At 35.8% G+C, this 26,296-nt stretch overlaps 1 protein-coding gene across 13 annotated transcripts in view; it reads right to left on the reverse strand.

Moving 5' to 3' along the window:
* Nucleotides 1–26,296, reverse strand: part of ADGRV1 (adhesion G protein-coupled receptor V1) — a 317,856-nt gene that overhangs the window by 247,135 nt on the left and 44,425 nt on the right. For 10 of the 13 annotated variants that reach the window (XR_004237332.1, XM_032095167.1, XM_032095173.1 and 7 more), the window contains 15 exons: nt 25,406–25,629; nt 17,822–17,854; nt 16,615–16,741; nt 16,340–16,525; nt 15,502–15,682; nt 14,753–14,916; nt 13,993–14,116; nt 13,345–13,611; nt 11,828–11,954; nt 9,582–9,799; nt 7,769–8,512; nt 5,324–5,697; nt 3,158–3,334; nt 1,399–1,579; nt 594–796 (listed from right to left, as the gene is read on the reverse strand). Coding sequence is in view for 12 of the 13 variants with exons in the window: in XM_032095167.1 (XP_031951058.1) it covers nt 594–796; nt 1,399–1,579; nt 3,158–3,334; nt 5,324–5,697; nt 7,769–8,512; nt 9,582–9,799; nt 11,828–11,954; nt 13,345–13,611; nt 13,993–14,116; nt 14,753–14,916; nt 15,502–15,682; nt 16,340–16,525; nt 16,615–16,741; nt 17,822–17,854; nt 25,406–25,629 (3,330 nt within the window). In the remaining variant the exon portion in view is untranslated. Of the gene's footprint in view, nt 1–593; nt 797–1,398; nt 1,580–3,157; nt 3,335–5,323; nt 5,698–7,768; nt 8,513–9,094; nt 9,175–9,581; nt 9,800–11,827; nt 11,955–13,344; nt 13,612–13,992; nt 14,117–14,752; nt 14,917–15,501; nt 15,683–16,339; nt 16,526–16,614; nt 16,742–17,821; nt 17,855–25,405; nt 25,630–26,296 lie in introns of those variants that run through there. The other 3 variants (XM_032095171.1, XM_032095170.1, XM_032095177.1) reach the window with 2 other exon arrangements.

Here is a 26,296-nt window from a genome sequence, read left to right on the forward strand (position 1 = left end):
TTTTGTTCAAGTTTAGTGTTTTCATCCAAATGAAAAAAGAAATTCAACCTCAATTCTTTTTGACTTTGTCAAAACACCTACTTCTCTTCACTTTGGCTTTAAAAAAATCTGCTGAGTCTTTGTTATAACAAATAGCAATCTAAATTCACTGACTTATGAGAATCTTCATTTATCTACATTTTTCTGCACAATCAGCAGTTTAACAAGCAAACACAGATACATATAAGCTATGTTGTTGAATATGTACAAATCCTAATGCATACAAATATAATCTTCACCTGTACATGCACCTGTATGCTCATATAAAGTCTGATGTACTTCCATTCTTGCTGCATTGACAATTTTCTTAAAGATATCAAAATAAAACTCAGAGGCTTTTCCTAGGAAACACAAGATGCTGCACAGAAAGGAGGCAAAAGGCACATAGCAATTTATATTTTTACAGTGAGTACTATGCATTTATCTATCACAACACCATATAAAACAAACTGTTTCTGTGAAAAGTTATCACAGCTAAGATAAAAGATTCAAACTATGGCTATTTCCAAGACAAATAGCTCTAAAATAATTACACACCTTGGCAATGGCCATACCTGATAATCCTTAGGACTGAAAGCTGTAAGTGGCACTGTCCTGTATTCCATAATAACTGTTCCAAGAAGCCCTTGTGCACGAACTACCAATAATCTAATGTGTCCAACTTCTTCTTTAACAGTGATATGGGGCACAGAAGAGGCTGGCAGAATCATTTCATCACTGGGTTGAGGAGGTGGCCCCACTGAAAACTGCAGTAGACCTGAAAGACAAAAATTACTATTTACATGGCTTCTCATACCAAATTCAAATTATAATAAAAAATTGAAACAAAAATATTTAAAATATCTATACTTAATGTTTATGAAATTTTAAAAAAATATTAATATGCCTTTAGGACTCAATCACACTATTTCCAGGAATGTGTTCTGTATCATTCCCTATCTCACTGATATTCATGACAGTCTTAAAAAAACATATCACAAGAATGAATTCAACTCTTCCCAAAAGAACCCAAATATGTCATAATAATGGGTACTTATTGGTATAATAATAAGCATGCTTAAATGTCCCTCTCCATTAGGAATTCTCATTTCACAAAAACTGGCATAAAATCAACAACATGCAATTTTGTTTGACCATATGTTTGGTCCAGGCAGTTTTAATGCCTTTTTTGTAGCATTCTCAAGAGTAAGTAATTTGGCTTTCATTCTTGTCTAAATATCATGAATTAATCTCAAGTTAGATAAAGTGTAATACTTGGCATTTCTTCCTCATCTATCTGAGCTAGGCAAATTTTTACCTCTTGAGCTAGAAGTATACATAAATATGCAATAAGACTGTTATCATCTTCAACATTGTTACCATATGGGTGATCACTGGCTTTAATGCTGATATCAGTAGTTTCCTTTTCTGGATCTATACTTGCTCCACTGGTAGGAGTTGAACCTAGTTTTCCATCTCCAGATACTGCAGAGACTAATGTCACACGGAAATACTCATTTAGCTCCGGAATGTCGTCATCAATAACATGCAAGTTTAAGACCTAGAGAAGGACCAAATCATGGAGAAATCAAACTATGCAACATACATCCGTTAAGAGTTTTATAGCCCATTAAACAATTAATTTTTCAGTCAATCAGCTGTATCCGCTGTGAGCTCAGAAAGTAATGTAGAGAATATTTTTGCTCTCCATGTAACTTAACCTAATTTCTAGGATAATAAGTTTAGAATAACCATTCCAAAAACACCTTCACCAAGCTTCCAGAGACATTACAGTGTTGAATCTAATTTAGAGAGCAAGTGAAGTGAGCTTTTTATGCCACCTGACACTTGAGATTACAGATCATACTATCAGGTAACATAATCTGCTCTGCATAGGCTAATACATTAAACTCAGACAATTCCAGCTTTCTATATATAGTGATAATATATGACAAACATATAGGAGAAAACGTTTAGGTAGCTGACCATATTTAGAGCCATGGGAATGAATAGTTTACAAAAGTCAATGGAAATTCTCTTAAGATTTTTCACCTGATGAGCAACTGCTCCCAGACTGTTTCTTAGGGCCATGACCATTACGTCCTCTGTATGCAGACTGTATATTAGACCATACAGCAATGCAGCAAGGTCTTTTCTGCCATTATGTAAAATAAGTCAGGCCTCAACCATGCTGTCAGACTGGAGTAACTTGGCAAATTTTACTTTAAATGACTATATGTAATGCCATAATATGTTTCAATAGAGAATTAAAGCTGAATAAACTGTCAGGAGCATACTGTTTTCCAAAATCACATGTTTTTGCCAAGCTGTAATCAATTACATTGTTTAACTGGGACCAGATCCACAGTTCTAGTGGGGTCACTGGGATCTTTACAAATTATGTCAGTAGGTTTCACTCAGTCTGTACTGACTTCAGCAGAATGATAGACGTGAAATTAAAGACAGTGTTTTCTACTCTCAATCCCCCCTTTCTATTTAACAAACACTCATAGAAAACACACATTAACTTCCTACAGTATTGTGGTCCCACATCTCTTCTTCAGATGAATGTAAAATTCCTGTGCTGTGGGTTGGGGTCAAATTCACAGAAATAGATTAATCAAAAGAGACAGAATGTGGCAAACAGCTGCAAGACACTTGATTACAGCACTGAAGTTGACTGCTGTCTATTTAATTGTTGTGGAGATAAAACTGAGCTCCAAAACTCAGATCAAAACCTGATCATATTCCAATTTCAAAAGTCACTGGATCCACTAGTCAAGCTCAGGACTACCTGAAGTATACATATAGATATATATGTATATGTATCTATGAAGTGTATAAATAGATAGACATGGATTTAATATATACATATATGTAAACATATCTTATGCATTAGGTGCATTTAAGCATTCATGCATGCACAGCAACCCCTGAAGTGAGATGCACGCAGATATATATGGACGTCTATCCTATCACTTGTTAGATGTCACAGATGAAAAAAAATCTACAAAATATAATAAAAGCCATGTGAAGGAAAGATTGTTTAGTATGAAAACCAGTCAAGCACCCTCAGAAGGTGTTTTCCAGCAGGTTTGCAAAGGACAGGATGAATAGTTAATAGGAAGATAGGGTTTACCTTAGATCTCTGCCAAGGAAGGAATGTGATAGTGCCACTGCTGTTAGAAAAATCGCTAATAGAGTAATTTATGCCACTGGAATCAACCTGTGAGATAATGTAATTTATATACACATAGTCTAGGGCTCCCCTTGTACGCTCCACGACACAGGATATAGTGGAACCCTCATCAGCAGTCTGGAAGAAAGCAAGAATTGACATATTTGTTAGGATCAAAGTAAATCAAAGGAATAAAGGTAAAAGATTGAATTCTCTAATGCTAGTCAAATGTTCAGCAATTTTTTGTTGCTGTCATGTTCCTTTCAGCACTTTCAGACAAATAGGAAGCTGAAACTGAACTTGATGGTGGAACAATCTTAATGGAAATTGCAATAGCTTCTCCCTGAGGTCAGCCAGTAACGGTACTCCGTTGTTTCTTTTGGACACAAAACAAGAATCAATATGTTTGAAATGTGTATGTCAAAGGCAGATGACTCTACTGCTTTATATTAATGTCAATTATTTTAATTTTAAGAAAGATTTGTATTCCTCCTCTCCCTGACTAAAAACACTGTGGAGAACAAAAGAGATACGTTTAAATTAAACTATACTATCATCATTCAGGAAAAACTGAAAAACTTTTTGTGCTACACTACTCTTTGCAATTCTGTCTTTGCAAAGAACATGCCTTCAGTAGCAAAAATTTCACATATTTGGAACGAATCAGTTATTGATACCGGCCAAGTATATTAAAAAATTATGATCATCAAACTAAAATAGAAAACAATTTCATTTGAAAATTATCAGAAAGGGTAAAGCTATCTTAAGCATTAGACAAATTTCAGAGCTTCTGTATAACACAGTGTAGATACTGAATGTGCCTTAAGCTGCTTAACAGACAGGTAAGGACACAAGCAAATTAAACTACTGATGAAAGAATATTATAAGATAAAGGAGAAACAATTAACACGCCGTATAAACTTTTAATTTTGCTTCATGCTTGGCTTCTGATCTGTGGTATCACAGAATTACCAGTGGCATTTGAAACTGTAATCTATTATGATACAAGATGGTAGGCACCTGGAAAGCAAACTGAACCAAACTGAAAACTAGCATCACTCAGGCAAGATGGTTGCCTTCAAACACATCACACTTCAAACACAAGGACTTCAGTTAGAAAGGATGTACTTAAGAGGTCATAAGAGTTCCAAATTGGAAAGCAGTATGCAATTTGTTTTCCGAAATAATCTAGTAATAATATAAATAGGTATCATGTCTTTCTCCCTCATAATGATTAAAAACCTACAAATTAATTATGTTTATTTCAATCCTCTCAAAAGAAGATTCAAGTTCACATACTGTATATATGGTGGCCACCCACCATAGAAAATTTAATGTTTAAAAACAGCAGCTTCCAGCCAGTATCAAGTGAATTCATATCAAATATGATGACGATAATGATGATGATTTAATTATAAGCGAGGGAGAGGCTGTAACAGAACCCAGGAGAAACAAGTGCTGCACAGCACAATGTTCACCACATGCTGACCAATACCCAGCCCATTTCCAAACAATGACCAACTCCCTTCCAGGTAAGTCCCACAGTTTATATACTGGACATGACATTCTATGGTATGGAATGTTCCTTTGGCCAGTTCAGGTCAGCTGTCCTGGACATGCTCCTTCCCAGCTTTTTGAGCAGCTCCTCACTAGCAGAGCATGAGACACAAAAGTCTGATTCAGGGGAAGCCTGACTTAGCATCAGCCAAACGATCCTTGTGTTATCAACATTATTCTCATCCTGAATCCAAAACACAGCACTGTATCAGGAACTAAGAAGAAAATGAACTCTCTCCAAGATGACATCAGGTTACAGTCTCAGTAGTTACAGAAGTACAGGAAAAAAATTGTTCTAGGAAAATTTAGGCCTTAGTCTTCAGTTTATGTAATAAAATAAATTTTCTTAATAAAAATAATTTGGGGGTATTTAAAAAAAAGTGATATTGCAAATGCCAGTGTAACTGAGGCTGTATTAACAGAACTTACACAATTCCAAATTCTAGAAAATTTTGCTTAACTACAAAAACTAACAATGTGGAATCAAGGCCCTTCAAATGTTAGTTAGCCTTGCCATTAGTTTGGCTGTGTCTAAAATTTCTCCTCTAGTTTTCCTTATGAATATCTTACCTCAGGAATACATGCTCCAGTGAAACCAAATAAACCATTAGCATTATCACTTTTCTGTATTCTTAACCTTGCTGTTGTGTTTTCTTGTGAAATTCGAGCTCCACCACACACAGAAATGAGCTTTAGGATGAATAACTCCTCTCCTTCTTCCTCTTTGTCATCCTTTGCAGACACAATGAATGATTTATTGGTTTCTCCCTGCCGATACTCCAAATACCCAGAGACAGGGTGTACGTCACTCTTTGCAGGAGCTGCATGGAGTTCATAGATCTCTGCTTGTGTCAGTTTTCTCTCATAAAGCCTTACATCCTGCATTAGACCCATGTACCTGCTGTTTCCATTGATTCCTGCTCCAATTCTCACTATTCCTGGACCTGAGAAGAAAATCAGAATTTTTCTCATGTCATTGTTTTGGGTTCTTTTTCAAAATAGATAATATACATAACTATTTAAAAATCTATGGTAAATTGTTTACTGTCCCTGGATTAGTAATCATATTGATCTTGAAATGCAGACTGGGAGGTTCCTCAAGCCTCATCTCAGTGTTACAGGTAGATCATCACAGGTGAAATAATTCCTTCCTAGACCGTTCCTGTTTCTCATCCTACTAATTCTATCTGAACATTGTCATCATCCCTTATCTTAATGAATCTTCAAAACTTCTCTCATTCCATTAAAAATGTGCAGAGCCCGGCTGCAGCCCATCTCACTTTTTTTTTGCCAAACACTTGCTTTGCCCATTTTGTATCCCTCTGCTAGGACAGTGAATCCATTCTTGTTATCAGACTATTAGCCACACTGGACATGCTTGTACCATAATGCACAGGAAGAGGGGCTTCAGAAATGTACACCAAATTCCAAGCACTTTTTACAAATGCTTTAACATTTCTTTCTCTCCAAACAATTATCCCACTCAGCAACTCAGAGGATGACAGTTCCCTTTTTCACAAATATACTAAGCTGGTAGCTCATACTCATTCCTATCACTCTAAAACACATCGAACATATCTCTTCAGCGGTTTTCTGATTTTGGAAGGAAATGTGCCACTGCGTGTCACTTCTAGAAATAAGCAACCACAGCAACTGCTAATGGTCCCAAGACACAAGGCAGAGGATGGTGAGAAAAGCCAGGCTAGTGTACTCACCATAGTATCCAACTTTAAATGGAAAGAGATTAAATTCTTAGCTTATACTTGTAGTACCCGCAGAGCGAGCACACATCATCTCCATTAATATGGAAAATTTGCACATACTCAGACATATCCTTCTAGCAAAAAAAGCCTTACTGCATTTCACACTTCTTCGTTTTAGAAACTGAGGGGGAAAATAATCCTTTCTCAGCTACAGTACTGCACGTCTGATGGAAGTTATTAATTGCAGAGGCACTACTTTGTTGCAGAGGAACTACTTTTTTACAGAGGCTAAATTTCTTAGACTTCAACTACCAGGAAATTAAAGGGAGAAATAAAATCCTACACTCCAGAATTAATGAAGTCTCCTCTTTATGCTCACTTTATGTTTGTACACATATATACATGTAGATGTATATGCATTTAACATTACTCTATGTTTTTATAATTTTCCTTCTTTGATTACAGAGGAGATTGTATTCAAGAATTTGATAATCATTCATTGCCTAACCCCATGAAATAAAACCTGTGAAACTGACGAGGAGAGAAAGAAAGGAAAAGGATGGAGATTACTGCTATGAAATAAAAAAGCACATGGAAGAGTGAGGAACTGCAAAAGAAAGAGCAAATATAAATGTATTTCCACCATACAATACCTGACTTTATAAAGGAATTATTGTGATGCTCACTGCTATGCTAGTTCAATGTAAAAGTCCATAATGGTTATGCATGACTAAAGCCACATCCAGGAATATTGAGTTAGAAGAACTGAAGTATACATGCTAATTTTATTTGGAACATCATTAAATGTATGGGAAAAAATTTCATATATCATGTAAATACATGCTTAAGTAAATCTAAACCCTGAAAAATTCTATTGCTTACAAAATATTGGCCTAGCTGTAATATAATACACAACTAGAATCAAAAACATTATTGTATTTTGTTTCAGAAATTGAGAGGAAAAACATTCTTTCTTAGCCACAGTACTGTAAATCAAATGAAAATTATCAATTAGAAATATACGTAACTATATAATACATGATAAAAATACATATAGAAATATAATTATTATTATTTTCAAATTATTGCAATCCAAGCTCTCTTACAGTTCTGATGCTTTTTGAAAACTTCCCAGCTCTTATTTTCATTTATAAAGTTTTTGAAAATCCCTAGAATTTTCTACGCATTTCTTTTAACTAACCAATCAGATATAATAATTTCAGAATTTTGCATACATCTTTCAAGGAGCTAGACTCTTTATATTTTGCAGAACTTTACATATGAAGAAAAATAATACAACCTATTGCCTCACCATCAGCAATTGCTTCTCCTTTAAGGCTCTTAATTCCTCCTGGAACTGAAATTCCATCCATGTAAAATTCAATTATACTTTCATCCAGAGTAATCAGAACATGAATCCAAGTACTTTCATCCAGGTATTTTAGGATTGCTGCTTTGGCTATGTATGTCATGTTGGATCCTAATGCTGTATAATGAAGCACTACAGAAACATGAGAATCATTTGTTTGGATTTTCACGCCATAATATAAGGTCCCATTACCATCATCCTTTTCAACTATATAACCGTCAGTATTGACATTAGGAATTAACCATGCTGAAAATGTAAAATTATTTACTGCAGTATTTCCATTGTATGGGTATTCCAGACCAATAATTCCAAATGCATCCTCTTTTCCACTGAAATACAAAGCATCTGTTCCACTGTGATGGCGTCTCATGTGCGGCTGGGATTGTACTGAACTTGGAAATGATCCCAGCAACAAGTAGTCTACCATTGATGGTAATCCAGCTTGAAACGTACTGGACAGTATTTCCCAACCTAAACGGACAACCCCAAAAGTGCCTTGTTTTCTCCAGATGGTGAAGTCTGTAATACAGGAAAGATCATCTTCAGAAAGAATATCTTCTACTATCTCTCTGTCCTGACTCTCTGGATCTAAAACGAAGACTCCAAAAGGGTCATCATTGGAAGGGATCATCACGGTTACAGCAAGACTTGTTTCAGACAACTGCCCACCAGGACCAGGAGACCCACCTATGTAATGGAAGTTAAGAGTAAAAGTTACTGGTCTGAAAAAAGTTACTAAGTATTTTAAAAAGTTTAAACAAAATACCTTTTTAAATAGGACTAATCTTCTTTAAAGGGTCTCTAAACTCTTAAAAATATCTCCAATTTAGGATTAACATAATTTAACCGTATTGGTTTTAAAACACGATAGAGAACATTTTCACAGAAAACAAGTCACGTTATTTTTCAACTGCAAAATATAACTGTCCTTCAGCTAAAACAAGATTAGCTCCAGATTTTCTGAATTAGTGATGAGAGAGGTTGTTTTTGTTTCATTTGAAAAACACGGGGTCAAATTCAGTTCTCATTTTACTTCAAGATTTACGCAAATATGAAATGGCAACATTTGGTTCATTGCCTTTAAATAAGCAGAGATTACCCTGCAAAATCAGTAACCAGGTGTGTGTTAAAACTGCTCCTAAGTCCTGCCATTAGTCACCTACTTCTCCACAGTAAGAATTCATGATATGAAGACCATGGTGTGAATGTAGAGCCACCATGCACCACTAAGTAGGAAATCTTCTGTACATGCATATGGATTTCACTTACGGAAATGTCAACATATTTTCAGTTGTATCTCGGCACAGAAGACCATAAATAGTACTGAGGTGGAAGGAGTCCAGCAGATTTGGAACTCTACTCAGTAGCAGGCCTGTAGCAGTTGTAATTTAAGTGATACGAAGTGGTAACTATTTTATTTTACAGAAATTTCTAGAAAAAAGCAAACAAGCCAGCCAATATCCAGTATGGTAGATATGCATAACCTTTAATACCTTCATTTTTTCAGCTCTACACAAAGCTCTACACCTCTGAAATCAATAAAAGGCATCCTTTTTAAAGTCCAGATTCCAAAACTGTGTTCATATACCTAAATTAAAGAATAAATGAAAAATAGAACCTAAAATCTCACCAGAAAAGTATAGGATGACATGATTCAAGACAAAGGTCTTTCGAGGATTGTTTTCTTTTTGACTGATTAAATACAATAATTATTTTCTACCAGATAGAAAGGGAATGGTTTTATGGAAGACAGTACCTGAAACATTCACCAACTTTAAACTGTAAAATTCATTGAATTCGGGAATTTTATCTGAAAGAGCATGGAGCACTATCGGCTTTGATCCTTCACCGTCCATGAAGTACACGGTCCCACAAGTTTCATAGAACTCTTCTCCTGGCTTCAGTGTAGAGCCATTATGAAACAGCTGCCAGGTTAATGAGACATTCCCAAAGTGTCCTCTATGTCTCAAAATCCTGTTCAGAGATACAGAAAGAGTGAATATTCTGGCAGGTATTCATCAGCATTCTCCACTAACGATGGAAAATGTGCACTAATCATTCTTACTGTGGGAAATAATATACATTGTTCTAAATAACCACAAATAACAAATAGAACCATGAATGATAATACAGCCCTCTTAGAGGGCCTGCAATTTCACAATATAATTCTACACCCAGGTATACCACAGATAGCTTAGAAAGAAAGTAATCAATGAAAGTACCTGCAAAATAGTACTGTTAAGATGAACATCAGCTTGTCTTGCACTTCTGTTTTTTAATTAAAATGAATGTATAGTTCAGCAAATGAACACTAAAAATGGAGATAGCTGGCTACTCTTAGAGAAGAAAGAGAATGCATTTAATTACAGTTTTGCCTATAATTATCATGGCTCCTTAAATTTTTTTACATTGGTATTTAATTTGGGTTATATAGAAGGTCCTTTACAAATCTGTGATTATTCCATATTAAGAATGCAATAAATAAAAAAAAAGCTTTTATTTGTTTGCATGGCTATCTGGTAACATAGTTTCACCAATTTCAAAAAGTCATTATAAATAAAAAATGAATAATATCATTCCTATATTAACAAAATATGTTTCCATACAAAAACTGTACTTATGTTTGCATAGTAAAAAGAAAAAAGATGTTTAAAGCATTATTATACAACTCTGAAAAATTAATTCAGTAAGGCAGTCTAGGCACAGAAAAACAATTACATTTTTCCTGCTTCCAAAGGTTTCCTTTTGTTGTTATTAAGCAGGGCCTTCTATTCCAGCTGTGTAGCACTGTTGCAGTAACTCCAGTTACTCTCTTTAAAGCTCAGTGCTGCCATAGGTGTTCTCACTGGTTAGATTATAAAATAGTCTTACCCTTTCCTTATGTACTAAACAAAAGTCAAATCATTTTAAGGGTATGAAAAAGACAGTTTCCTAGAAAATACATTTTATCCATAAGGACTAAGCAAGGTCCTCAGATGTTGGTATCATGTGCTTACATAAAGCACCTGTATATAAATGTGTTTAGTTCAAATCATCACTCTTCACCATCAATTAGAAAAAAAAAATCCTGCAAATAAAATTATAAAGGACCAAAAAAAGAGCAGCATAACAAAAGCAACCACAGAATATATATTTATTATACCTTTTTAACAAGGATTTTTATTTTTTAGATGTGCAACACAAGCATAAAGATCTAACTCACAGTCATACGCCTCTGTTTCAAGGCCTTAAAACAAAGAGTCAAATCAAATAAAAATATATAAAAGATAATCAAACAATTGTGAAAAAAGCCTCTTTTCTAAATGTTCTCACCGTCAGAGTTATTGTGAACATACATCTCTCTATACCCTGTCTAGAATTTTCTTATTGAAAATCAGTATTTTTGTCAATTTATAACCACACTGGGACACTAGGAACATAAAAATGTTGGATGCCATGAAAATTAATTTCTTAACCCTTCCCCTTCCTGAATAAATCCCAGCAGCTGCCAGTCAGACTAGGGAAAAATATATTTAGCCTTCCTTTAGGGAAGAATATATTTATCCTTGGACTTTGAGGATAGGCTTCCGTCTGTAATTTACAGACAAAAGAAAAACAAACTATCAGAAAGAATACAGTAATATAGGTTGTTGCAGGGTAAGACTTCAAAGTAGGGTGCAAAAAGAAATGAACAAGCACGTAGTTGTATTTAGCTGTATTTTGAAAAGATTTTTTACTTCTCTTTATAACAAAAACTCCTATGCTGTAATCTTGTTTATATGTTAACAGGAATTTTGTGCACATTTTAATATGCACAGTCTACTTGATAATATAAGAGTTGATGTTCTCAATATGTTTGCAAATATTTTAACCCAAAATTTGGTAGAACTATTTTTTTAATAAATTTTAGCAATGCAAAAAATGGAATTAGATCAAAGTATTACCCATAAAGTAATACATAAATCAATACATACATACATGTGTTCAAAAAAGGGGAAATAATATTACTTAAAAGTTACTTACAAAAAACTATTACTTTTTCCTTCTTCCACTGCCTTCTCTAGAGATTCTAAGGAGAAAATTCCATTAGGATCATCATTTGCTTCAATAATAACTGTCGCCACTCCAGCATTAAAGATAACAGTATCCCCTAAAAAGAGGGTGATTAATTTTATCAAAACTGGAATCAGAAATGAAGGTAACTCTAAAACCGAATGTTTCCTTCTCACACCAACAGCTTTCATGCAAAGAAAGAAACAAGCAATGATAAACCAATCAGTGAAAATCAATATTTGAGGTATTCAGTAACAGACAAATCAGAGTAAAAATATGTAAAAGTAGCATCTTTGGCAGAGAGCAAGAAGGTAGATTTGCAGAAAAAAATGTGACATGACCAGAGATGATCCAATTCTGAGAAGAAAGGATTGTATGAGAGGTAGTACTTCATACTTGATCAATTGGTCAAGTCAGAAGAAAAAGATATGTATTTGGAGATCCCAGCTCTCCTTTAGGCCTAGAACAGAAATATTGCACTTTAACTAAATACAAGGCAACAAGAATCTCTAAGAGATTAGTCATACCCACATCACAGCCTATCTGAAAGGAAAAAAATACAAGATACCTGTGAAGTAAGATGGAAGCTAGTAGGATTTCTGTGTGGATTTTAGGACAGTAGGGACATATCAACACCTCTTTATGTCCACAGAGGTATATTATGTTTCTGTCCCCATTCTAGTTTACACCCTTTCCAAGAGCACTAGACTTGTTTTTATTCCAAAATGAACAATATGTTTATGATTTTAACTTCATATACTTCTATTTGTATTTTCTCAGAGGTACAGCACTACAATATAATTTTCAAAAACAAATCAAGGCCAATGTATGCAGCAGATCAAATAAAGAAAAATAATAATTACTTTTTTTTTTTTGCTTTCAGGAGTGCATCTAGAAATATTCTGTATTTTGCCCATTCCAGTAGGAATGTGTGCCAGGAGGAAAGACATCACATGTTTCCAACAGAATGGTAAAAGAAAATAGCAGCAGATCCTAAGTTAGTAAAGTAGAAAGGGATCACTGAAGAGAAAATTTAAGAAGGGAGAAGAATGGCTTTGTCCAATGATTTCCATGAAGTTGATAATCTGTAAGAGAGCTCAGTATCAGAGTGACTGGCCTCAGGAAACACATGAACTACCTTATACTCAGATAACTGATAAAAATTACCTATTTCTTATATTTAGTTTTTATTTTCTTATTGATAAGTAAAAAAACCCATCTAATTTGGAGTATTTGAAAAGAGATTTTAACTCCAGTTATTTTTGCAGGACAGTTTCAGCTGTGTAATTTAAATTTTGTTTCCAATTAAACAATTCAAGATCAAAATCCAAACACACTGTCAGAAATTCTACAGAAATGTTGAAGCAAACCTTAGTCATATAATGCCTGACATTTATACATTGCTTTATGATAAGAACAAACTGGTAAAAAGTAGAGAAAAAAATAAAAAGAGAGTTACTAAATATACATTAAATCATTATTTTTACCTGTTGAATTCAAAAGGAAGATATAAAATGTTTCATCAGTTTCAGGGGTATCATCATCATTAATATACACAGATAAGTTCTGCTCTCTTTCTCCAACACCAAACAGAATGACACTGTTTTTTCCACTGGGAACAAAGTCTCCCTCTTCAGCTGTTGCATCTCCATTGACAGTAATATACTGAACAGCAACAACAGCATCAGCAGATCCACTCCTTAGGACTGTAAAGTTTGCTACACTCCCTTCTGTAATGCTCACTGTCAGAGGTTCTGAAAACACACAAGCAATAAATTCAAGTTCAAGCCTGAGATTTTTGCACGTGGCCTATTCACCTAATCCTCCACAAGAGGATCCTTCACCTCAGGGAAAGAGAAGGCACATGTAGTAAAGGCAGGGAAATACTTGCAGGTAGAAGAGAATATTGTCATTAGCCACCTAACCAATCCCAGAGCCATCAACGAGAATAATGACATAAAATGAGAGAAAACTCTGAAGTAAAAAAAAAAAAGAGCAAATTCAATACAACCAAAAAAAAGTACATCTTTAACACTAGCTCCACTTGGATTAAGATTTTTCAACAACCTGCTCTGTCAATAAAATCTTTTTGGGGTAGAATATGCATTCAAAATTTAAAACCAGTAATATCTAACCTGCAAAATAAATGGGATCATCATTCCTTGTAATTTGTAAAAATGCACTGGTTATATTGCCCAGTCTGGCTCCACCAGTGGCATTGAATAATCTGATTATGAATACCTCCATCTCTTCAGGTACCTGAAGGACAAAGTATTGAGAAATTAATTTCTTGTATACAAAACAATGAAGAAATTAAAATGAACAGCTGAGGAGGTTAACCAGGGTTTCTGCACATTGTTGTTTATTTATTGATTCATAAGTGTGTCAAGAGGGATGACAAATGACAGTTCATACACTTACTCAAAAATCATCAGCCAAAAATCCTTGTAAATAAATCCCCTCATTTTTACTATTGTACAGATGATCCAAAAGTTATCTTGCAGTTTCCTAATGCTGATACATCATGCTGATACAACTTATTTTTACCACTATATTTATTTATTTATTATTAATTATTCACATTCTTTCTTGTCGTACTTCAAAATCAAAAATATAAAATGAGGATTCTTGCTATCAAAACAAGTGTTTTACTTATTATTATAATTTAACCACACTTGACTACGGACAGATTCTTACTTTTTTTGTTTATAGATATGTACACTGTCTCAAATTCTTTTATTATTTACTTAGGTAAACTCACTTTTATCCAAGTATTTTGATTTTTCCCACAAAAAATTATCAAGTTCTTAAAAAGCAGAGCTTCTTAAACTGCTATGTTTCAGCACTTACTCTTGGTTCCACATATTTACATAAAAACACTGTAAAAATGATTACCTCATCTGGTAGAGAGTAAATGGTGATATTTTTTGAGAACTCCAGATTATCAAAGAAAATAGTCCCTTGTTCTGGATAGATGTCATTGGTACATGCTGGGTCAACAATCCAGGACACGCTAACATTGCCATAGTTTCCTTGGTTTCTTACAACTCTGTAAGAGGCTACAAAATGCAAACATTTACAGTCAATGTGTGTCTCCAGAAAAACGTAAGTCAAAACCAAAAAGGTCAGCAAAGCTGAAACAAAGATAAATGAAAGGAAACAGTAAGTAAATTCACTTCTTGCAAAACTAATAATATGTGAGAGACCTACACAAAAGGCCATGCAATGATAGACCATTACAGCAGTTAAAATTTGTATCAACTTTGTTGATACAATAGAGATAGATAAATTGAAGCCACACATATGAAAATTTATCTCGTTCTTCTCTCACATAGCACCTGATTCCTCATGCTCACCAGGCAGAACTACTACCGTCAGGTTGTACCTTGCACATAAATCAATTCTCTGTCCCTCCTGCCTGGTATATTCCCTAGCTATATTTTCACTGGATTGATCCCTATGGCTTTCAAGGCCCATCCTCCTCCGCACTAATCTCCACTGCTCATCATGCTGGTACTGTAGCCCCCTGGAAACTCCTGAGCAGAGACTTGAGGCAGGCATTGTCCTACAAAGGTGAAGTAGGAAAAAGAAGCTTTGCAAGAGCAGAGAGCAGAGAAAGCAGAAACTCTAATAAAAAGGATTACCAGCGTAGATGATTTCTCCTTTACTTTCCTTTATTGTTACTGATAATTCATCAAGTAGAAACTGAATGACACCATGTGGATCATCATTCTTCAAAATCATTATATTGACCCTTGTGGCATTCCCCAGCTTGCCTGACATTTCACTGTAGCCACTGAGTACAACAGCATATGCCTCATCCAGCTGGAAGAGGGAAACTCAGTCAGAATAAAAATACTTGTTCAGCAGAAAGAGAGGACAACTTCAACAAAAGAAAATTACACACACTTTCTATATGCACAATGGTTTTGTACATCTTTGTCATCTGTAGCAGTGAAAGCAAAGATCTTAAAGACATTAAGCTAATTTAAAAATACTGTTTCAGCTTAAATTATTAATCTAATGCGACCTTGTATTTCATATATTGCTTGAAAAAACACTCACAGGAGATGCCTCATGGAACACTAAAACAAGTATTTAATCTTTGCATCTATACAGCAAACATTAGTGTAGACTGGAGAGCACTGAGTTCAATTAGCAAGTATTTACCAAAAAAGAAACAAGAAAGTGGTTGTTCATACAGAGCTCAATTAAACAGTGGCATTCTACAAACAGATGCCAAAAACTCATATGGATACAAAAATAAGTTTCAATTTACAAAAAATAAAAATCCACTGAGGCCTATTAAAGCCAAAGATACCTTCTAGTTATCCAGGCATCCCTGGTTTTGAGACTGGGAACACATTCCGTAGAAAAGCATTGTATACTTGTTCTGCTCCTATTTATTTTCCTATATTCTAATAAGTGACAAACTGTTATGCTGTGAACACAATTTGAAGAGTGGAAAATTTTCATTTCTACCTCTGGAATCCCATCCATCCTTGTCAAAAGAGTAATTATAATCTCTCTTTCCCCAGGCTTAAATTCCAGAATTCCTGTGCTTCCATAAAACTCATTATCGTTCCTTGGTTCTACAGTGTATCGCAGAAACTGCCTGAGAAGGGTCCCTCTGCTGCGGACAATCTGCAGTTCAACAGAATCCCCTTCCTGTAAAAAAACAAAACCCAGCATTTTACTTGCACTCTGCTCAGATTTATTTGTCCATAATTATGAAGAAAAGTTATTCAGATAGCTACCTTGATACTGTAGGGACCTCTGGAAGAGGGAGAAAATTCAAACACTCCTCCAGGATCATCATTTTCCAAAATAGTAATTTCACAAGTAGTAAACCCGTATTTCAGTATTTGATTTTCCACACTGACCCTGGGAAAGGAAAAAAGGGGTTTTTTGAGTGCTGGTTCTTTTTAGTAAGTAAATACACATCTAAGTGAAGGACGTCAGAATCCTGATGAATGTTACGAATAAATTATTAAAACAATTACCTACAAAGATTATAATAAATTCAGAAAGACACATCAGTGTGTTCCATTCATTTTCAAAAAAAAACCCTGAAGTTTGTTTCTGAAGTTACTGTTTTCTGATTATTTTTTATAGTTGATAGTTCTGGGGTTTTTTAGTCATACATGCACACAACACAAAAGAAAAGAAATAGAACTGTGCACTAAAAATTTAGAGTCACATTCAGTATTACGGAGTATTTGGATCAAAACATAAGAGATGATCCAAAATCACTTAAACAAAGAGAGATTAAATTTCTTGCATTCATTTCCTCAGATGTTAATTTTCAATTACATTGTTTTAAGTTCATGCCATTAAAAATGCAAGAAAAACTACTACTGAAAGATGCATAAAGAATGCACCTTCAGACTGATGGTTTTGATATAGCTTATTAAATGTTGGTTTATTAACTCAGATTCCTGTGCATCTTCCATGTTTTCTGGAAGAAAAATTCAATGAACAAACAGGAAATATCTATTTAAAAGGGTAATATGTCATGTTTATTGAATATTAAAAAAAATACGTCAGCAGACGATAACTTGTGTTAATATAAAATAAAGGTATGTCACTCAAAAAAAGATAACTGTTCATCTTTGACCACAGAAAACTTCTCTACAGTTCTAATCAGCTCAGGCATTTAGATGGGACAAATTGTGTTTCTGGCAGTTTAAGACAACTAATCCATTATTGCAATCAAGCGCAGGAATATCAAACACTGAGTCATGCATTAATAACTTTCATCATTCACAAATCCTAAATAAGCCTTCAAGCCAGAAACCCATGCCATCAAATTAAAAATCAAAGGGCAAGCAAGCATTGTCTGAGAGATGTAGAAGATATGATTCCTGAGAAAAAAGGAAATTATTGACAGATTCTGTCCAAACTAATCACTCATAAAACAAAGCATCGATTCACTGAAGACAAACCACAGTTCACTGCACTTACCCAAAGTACACGACAAACCTTTCTGTCTCTACCCTGTAAACATAGAAAGAAAGAAGGAAAGAAGGAAAGAAGAAAAGAAGGAAAGAAAAGGGGTGGGGGAAGGAATGAAAGTGCCACTTCCTGGAATTTCAATAGTACCAGTCTTAGATAATGATAACAATAACAACAACAGCACCACAAAGTTTTCTTTTCCCTTTCCAAACACATAATGTTCCTTTTATGGGAACCTCCTTGCTTGGCATTATCTGTTGACAGATGCTAGTAAGTGGGCAGTCCCCACTGGGGAGAAATGACCCCATGACCAATTCAGGATGTCAAGGTCCGTTCAGAGTATACCCTACCCAGCCCTCCTCCAGCAGCTCTGTCACTGTCAGCCTCTGGGTCTGCTCACAACTGCACCAGCAGCCCACATTTATATCTAACACTTCACTCAAAAAAAATACAATCAACATGCCTCCATTATGTGTTATTTCATCAGTCTGACATAGTAATGATAAAAACAGGTAAGTACATTGGGAGTTATAACACATACATGTCAAAAACTACTTTAGCACAAAATCACATCAAACTTTATTTTTGACAATTTTTCAGTTAATCAGATTACCAGAATAAAATACCAACAAAAAGAAAACAAACTCCACCCCACCCCCAAAAAACCAAGCAAAGAAAATAGAAACAGGAAAATAAGCACATATAACAAAACTATCACATCAAGTCAGATGAAAGGACATTATTCTGCAATAAGTATGTATTTAATTAAAGTATGTCTAGATTATTTTCTTAATCTAAAATAAGTATATATTTAATATAAAACCTGTATCTACTTTTAAAATTGTATAACAGATTAACAAAGCATTTATAAAGTGAAATTTTGAATTCAAAAAGAATTCCGATTCAGAATTCAATAGACGTAAGAGTTCACTCAAAAGTTTGAGGTAATAAAGCAAATATACTTGCAGCCGTATTCTTTCAAATAGCAGATCTGATTTAATAGAAATTTCTCAGTGATTCCCAATGAGGCTTCATTTTAAATACTATGTATTAAGACATTCTCCCTTCCTTCAGAAATTATGCAAGTTTTCCAAAATCATCAAACATTAATACAATTTAAAAAGTCAAGGTGAAAATTCCAGAGCTAAAATTTATGCTATATTTTCATTATATTGCTCTAAATGCTAAAATTTAATTGTATTACTAAGCTGTTGGTAATAGATTTCACAGCAGAGAATACAAATGAACCATTATCTCAAGTTGTTTTTCAGTATGTATGTACAAGCTTAAGTGGTTAAGACACAATCATCAAAAAGTGAAAGGACATGCCGGATATAGCATCTCCTTCATCTTCATGAAGTCACACTGCATGAGTCCAAATTGAGCTCAGACATAAAAGGGCGTGTTAACTGCGGAGTAGAGCTACAATCTAGTATCATGTTGAAATGCACAAGGGCAGCTCTACAGAAATCCAAGGGGTAGCAGAAATTACACAGTTCCAAGGTACCATGAGGAGGTACTTTGAGTATCTCCAGGTATACTTTGAAAGGACTGACAAGACTGGCAATACTTACTACCTTTTAACAGTCACAGTGTGAATCAGATCAGAATCTCGAGAACTTGGAAGCTAGAGAGCAGCTGGTCAGATTCAGCCCATCCACTGCTAAAACCACTGTTATTTCATATTTTTCTCCAGCCAAGTTCCATTTTCAAAACTAGGGTCACTTGATTGACTGACTGACTGATGGATCTGACCATGTTTTCTGAGCATGACTGGACAGGTTGCTACCAGAGGTCTGACACATTAAATGTTGGTTACTATTCAAAAACAACAGACAGTGGTTGGGCACTGAACAGGCTCCCCAGAGCAGTAGTCACAGCATCAAGTCTGAGAGAGTTCAAGAAGTGTTTGGACAATGCTCTCAGGCCCACGGTGTGATTCTTTGGGTGTCCTATGCAGGCCCAGGAGTTGGACTTGATGATCCTGATGGGTTCCTTCCAATTTTGCTTATTCTGTGATTCCATGATAAAACAGCCTATGCAAAATGGAATAGAAGTCACGAGGCACAGGCTTCCAACTCAGATCTGCCATTACATGAGCAATGAATCCAACAGGATTGTGTCTACATTTTGAGGTACACATATACAAATTTTTATATTAACCCTGGACCAGGATCCATCAAGTGACTTCCTAGCTCAACCTTGGAGTTTTCTTCTTGCTGTGGATCTGTATGGTAATCACTGAGCTGTGCCTAATCCTGGTGACTATCATCTAAACCTGACGTCTTCCTGGCTTAACCTGCCCCACCACCACAGCCTTGCCTCATGGACTGAAGGCTGTCCCCACTTCCCATATGATAAATCTCATCTGAAAAGGCTAGTCATCACAGAAGTTCTTTTTAAAAAATACCTTAATTATTACTTAGCAAGAACTACAGATTAATTAGGACGACTAAGAGAAGCTCCAAAATGTTTCCTCACTTTTTAAAATGCATAGTACTAAAACATAACAGAAAGAAGATTTGACTGAGTTTAAAATAACATGCAATTATAAAATAAGTATTACTGCATATAAAATAATAATTGTTAAGAGATGTGCTTGAATTTGATAACTGTGAACCCAGAACTCGAACTCTGAAGAAAGTTAATGTTTTGAAAAGCCCATGAGAAACTGAATTGCAACTGTGAATTTGTATTAATGATACTCTTAAAAAAACAATTCTCTAAAATCTTTCTCTTCTATCAGGTATCTCAGAAAAGGTACCTTCAAACTTCCTGTAGAATGTTACTAAATTTGCTTACTAGATTTGTGTTCACTACTTCTTAAATTTTTTCAGGATTATCTACTGACTTAATTATGACCTAGCTTTAAAGAATAGTATTCAAGGAGGATTGGCCACATTATAAATTCCACAATGTTTCTCATCAGAGGGAACACCTTCTCTCCAGTTTTAATCCACAATTTATTTGATTTTGGAGGCCATTTTAACTTATGTTACTCACAGCAGAAGACATATGGTGTTACTACTTTGAAAAGTAATGAAAGCTAGCAGTAGGTGTCCAGTAACACTCATATAAACATTCTATTACCAGTTTCAAATAACTTTTTCCCTATCAAAACAAGATCTGACCAAGGCCTTGAAGCAAAAGCCAACATTTTACACTGAAAGACTTAATTCTTATAGGATCACATCTATTTCTTCATGGAAAATTTACTCAAGAAAAATAAATATAGTTTTGAAATAGGCACTAACCACAGGAAATCCCCAAGTTAGAAAAATATTAAAAACTTCATTCAACAGCTTTACTTACACCCTGAATTAAGGCACATAGACAGTATGCAGGTCTCTAAATGGGTCTTCCATGATTTGCAAACTTTTTTTATCATTAAGTAATCTCTTAGACACAAAAATGCCTTGCATAAATTTAGAATTTTTTTTTTTTTTAAGTGTAAATGTTAAACATAGGTTTGGCTTAAGTGCTGTGTTCATTTTTGGGCCCCACAATTCAGGAACTGTGAATTTGTGCTATTGGTACTCTTAAAAACATACTTCTCTAAAAGACTTTCTTCTATCAGGTATCTCAAAAAAGGTGTCCTCTTCCACTGGGCCACTTTCCAGCCACTCTTCCCCAGCCTGTAGCTCTGCATGGGGTTGTTGTGACCCGAGTGGAGGATCTGCCACTTGGTCTTGTTGACCTTCATGCCACTGGATGTCAGTCCATCAACCCAGCCTGTCCAGGTCCCTCTTTAGAGCCCTCCTACCCTCCAGCAGGTCAACATTCCTGTACAAACTTGATGTCATTCACAAATTTACTAAGGGTAAATCCCCTCATCCAGATCATCAATGAAGATACTAAACAGGACAGGGCCCAACACTGATCCCTGGGGGACACCACTAGTGACTGGCCACCAACTGGATGCAGCACCATTCCCCACCACTCTCTGGGCCCGGCCAATCCAGCCAGTTCTTAACCCAGTGAAGAGTGTACCTATCCAAGATGTGGGATGACAGCTCTTCCAGGAGTATGCTGTGGGAGACAGTGTCAAAGGCTTTGCTGCAGACCAGACAGACAACACCCACAGACTTCCCCCAATCCCTCAGGGAAGTCACCTGATCATAAAAGATCAGGTTGGTCAGGCAGGACCTGCCCCTCCTAAATCCATGCTGGCTGGGTCTGATCCCCCAATCATCCTGTAGGTGCTGTGTGACCCCACTCAAGATTATCTGCTCCATATCCTTGCCAGGCACCAAGGTCAGGCTGACAGCCTGTGGTTCCCCAAAGCCTCCTTGCAGCCCTTCCTGGGTATTGGCATCATACTGGCCAACTTCCAGTTGTCTGGGACCTCCCCAGTTAGCCAGGACTGATGATAAATGATGGAGAGCAGCTTAGAAAGCTCTTAAAACAGCTCCCTCATTACCCTAGGATGGATCCTATCCAGCCCCATAGACTTGTGACCAGCTAAAATAGCTCTGCCAGTCACTAACCACTTCCTCCCGGGTTTCAGGGGGTCTAGTCTGCTCTCTGACCTTGCCTACCTGTCTAGATCAGGGGATCAGCTGCCCTGAGAATAACTGGTCTTACTGCTGAAGACTGATACAAAGAAGGTGTTAAGTACCTCAGCCTGCATCCCATCACAGAAATCACAAGAACTATAAAAATCTCCACATTACATTGCATCAGTTCTGCTTCATTGAAAATATGGCATATATATAAATTAGATGCATATACACGTACATGGATCTATTCTGGCATCTTAATTTATGGGAGTCATGACCAAAAGATTCTGAGCTTAAAGACTATTTAAACACTGAACTGTTCCTGGATTTTAATTTTCCCAAAATAAAAATAAATTCATTTGTGTATTGCTGTTTCCAGAACCTAAAGTCCAGAGGTTTTCACTCTCAGCACCATTCATTTAAGAGAACAAACACAAGCCATGGGCCATGAGGGTCCTGGCCCTTCAGCTGTGCCAACTGCCAAATTTATAGCTGTGTACCTGCACTGGGGGGATGATAACTGCCAATAGCAGAACTTCTTGTGCAAAAGTTAAAAACAACAATCAGATTTCATTCACTACAGACCTCTGGCTTTATTTATCTTTAGTCTCAATTCAGGCCTATTCAGATATGGGGAGGCATTCAAACTGAAGCTGATCCTAAAGAAAGAAAATATGAAGAAGCTTCAGCAGGTACAGAATTATCTTGCTTCTTTATAGCTCGTCTGTCTCTATATAAGCATATTCTTAATGAAACACGTTGGCCTCCATTTTGTGGACAGCATTCATAATTATTTTTAATATCCAGGGCCTACAGATGGTGGCCATAGAGCAAGGAAGGAAAATACTATTTTTAGTGGCTTGGAAGGTTTCTTTTGTAATTATGGGTACAATCAAAGCTCATTTAAAACACAAACTGCCTTAACAACATCACTGAGCTGTAAATAATACATCCCTGTTAGAACTAATTATTGTATTATCTTGCCCATGCTATTATAAATTGCAATAAATAGAATGCTTCTGAACATATTTCTATGTCTATAGTTTCATTAAAGTCCATACATGCTCTATTTTTCTACTGACTTATGCTACAGTGTATCGAACAGTGCAAGCACATCCACAGCACAGTACATCTTTGTTTTCATGGTAATTCACTACTGCTGTGAGGTGCTGGCTGCCAGTCTTGGAAACTGAAATCTTCTGTTCATCCAGAAAGCACTAACTATGGAGAAGGCAATACCAAAAGCTCACACACATCACCCTGCCCTGCCAGTATCATTCACCCCTGCTTTGAAGAGTCCTTTCCAGTATTGAAAGGATGATCTTTGCAGTCATTTCATTCTTGGCTTCTGCTCACATTAAAGTTGCCAAATTTCACTCATAGCCTTGAGGGACACTATCCAGGTCTAGAGAAAAGTTCAGATTTTATCTCCTCCTTATTTACTTCTTTTTCCTGGCCTGACCACCTGTTCTTTACTTCACTCTCTGATCTTGCCAAGTGTGGGAAAGCTGCTTACTGCTGGCACAATTTTTACCAGCCACTTCATGATCAATAGAACCTGCTACTCCCAGCATACATAGCAAAAGCCGAACAGTGGTTGCATTTGTTCTGTTGCCAATTCAATCCCCTTTTAGACATAATTTTCAAGGCATGGGGTTACTACTCAGAGGAAGTAGTAGAAAGCTGTAGTTACACATACTGTAGAGCTGTCCAATATTAAAAAGTTAATCTTTTATGCTGCCCACTTCCTCTGTGTACTTAATTGTCTCCTATCCTTCCACGTCAGCATTTTGGCCACCTTACACAACACCTTCACAACTTCAATCATTATTTCTAATCTTAGTTTCTTTGTTTGTGCCACAGACTCTAATAAACCTTTAGGCAAACCAGTTTCATCTGCAGGAAGAAAAACAGAGAACTGCTTGCAATAGGCTCCATTTGGTTTTGTCTTGAACAGGACCATCTTTTCAACACAGTGAGTATCCAAAATAGAATGAAATAATTCATTTTGCACTAGATGCATCCACCAGCCAGCTTCTACAGAAGCAGACCAATCCTGCAATGGAACAGCATCTTTACTGTGCCATAGAATAAAGCTCAAAAAACAAGATGAGCAGCAGCTTGAGGAGCTGGTTTCTGGTTTGCTAGTATGTAATCTATATGAGTATCTGGTGTTAAAGTTCCCAAGAGCTAGTCTGCTCTCCTTTTATATGGCAAGGATATATCTGCATAAGCTAAGGACTGTGTAAGTAGTAGATGTTCAATGCAGACATTGCAGCTGGCAGATCTCTCTTAGCATGTTTCCAGAAAATAAATGGGAAAAATACACCTCAGATTATTAGGAGGTATTAGCAGAAGTGGTAGTATTTCTAAACTATATATACATCTGAGTTTTTTGAAACAGGACTGAAGAAATAGCCAAGATTCTCTTGCTAATAAAACAAAAAGACTCTTGGATATGAAATAATTCAAGGATTCTGAATAGTGTTCACATTCAGATAATATCTCCTGAGGCCTCTTACAGTGTTAATTATTCTGCAATCCTGATGTCACACAGAAGGGCAACCACAACACTGTGCTTCAGAAACACCACTGCTCCCTTTGTAGCTCAGACACGTGGTAATAGTCACACTGGCCTGTTTTAGAAGCCAGGAACTGTGATGTAAGTATCTAACTCTGCAACAACATCCTGACTATAAACCTCTTCTGAGAAAAACACAGTTATGTATTGCCTTCATTACTATTCATTACAGTTTTCCCCATTCTCTCACTCGATATTACTTTTCTGAAAATGTAAGTGTTGTAATCAAGAGCTATAACTAAAGATCAAATCTAAATGAACTTTTTTAGTAGCATACTTTATTTTAATCAAAATATAAACAAAACTAAGTCATTAGATAATAAGCACAACATGGTTTCTTACACTGGTCACAAATCAAGGAAGATTCCATATACAGTCTGGATCAAGGCCCCAATATTCCTCCAGGCATTTATCAACACAATGGAGGCAACACCTCATAATTAGTACTGTGCCAAATTGTTATATATAGATTATCAGAAGCAATACATATGAATAAAGATAAGGGTACAATACCTGTCCAAAGTTAATAATACGGTTTCATTCATTTCAGGTATATCATCAGCTTTAATCGTAATGTTGATTGTAGTATCACTTTGTCCAGATAAAAAAACAACAGAGCCATTAAAAGGACTTATATCATCCTGTGTTATTGCCTTGTGATTAGGACCAGAGGGTTTCAAACTCCAAAACACTGTTGCTTGACCATCAGTCCCATCTCGATGCAATGCAATGGAAACCTGTAAAACACGAGTCTGCTGTGACTTGCAAAACTAGATGCAAAAACTATTAACCCTTTGCAAATTACTGTTTGAATATGAACCCCAAAATGTTCGCCTTGGGTTTTTTAATTATACCTATGTATAAGATATGAATCCAAGATGGTATATCAGTGAAAATATATACTGAATCTTATATTTTTAATCATCTATCCATAATACACTTGGACATATATATTTATTTATACCTAGTGAGGGTGGCAGACTACTAATATGACAATTCACTTAGCACTCATAAACACAAAAAACCTTGTATGACTGATTTAACCAGTGCCCACCTCATCAAGACAACCTAGCTTTTAAATGTAACAACCATAATTTACTCTGGCTCTTATAGTACAGTTCCAGCCTGTACTCTGCTTAAGGAAACCAGCAGTTTTATTCTGAGGATGAAAAGCAAGTTCTCTGATTCAGGATTTGAGGGAAGATTTCAGTTAAGACAAGTAGGGGGAAAAAGGGAAAACGTAAGAAAAGACATTTTATAAAGGGTTTCTCTGGCTGGGATTACAGCACTCGGATGAAAATGCTTTTGAAAATGTTTTGTTGGGTACTGAGAAACAAAAAAAGCATATTTATTAGAAAACAGATCCAGCAAGCCAAATTACATATTCACATGTAAGTCAACTAT

Source organism: Corvus moneduloides, chromosome Z, assembly GCF_009650955.1.
Source record: "Corvus moneduloides isolate bCorMon1 chromosome Z, bCorMon1.pri, whole genome shotgun sequence".
NCBI lineage: Eukaryota > Metazoa > Chordata > Aves > Passeriformes > Corvidae > Corvus > Corvus moneduloides.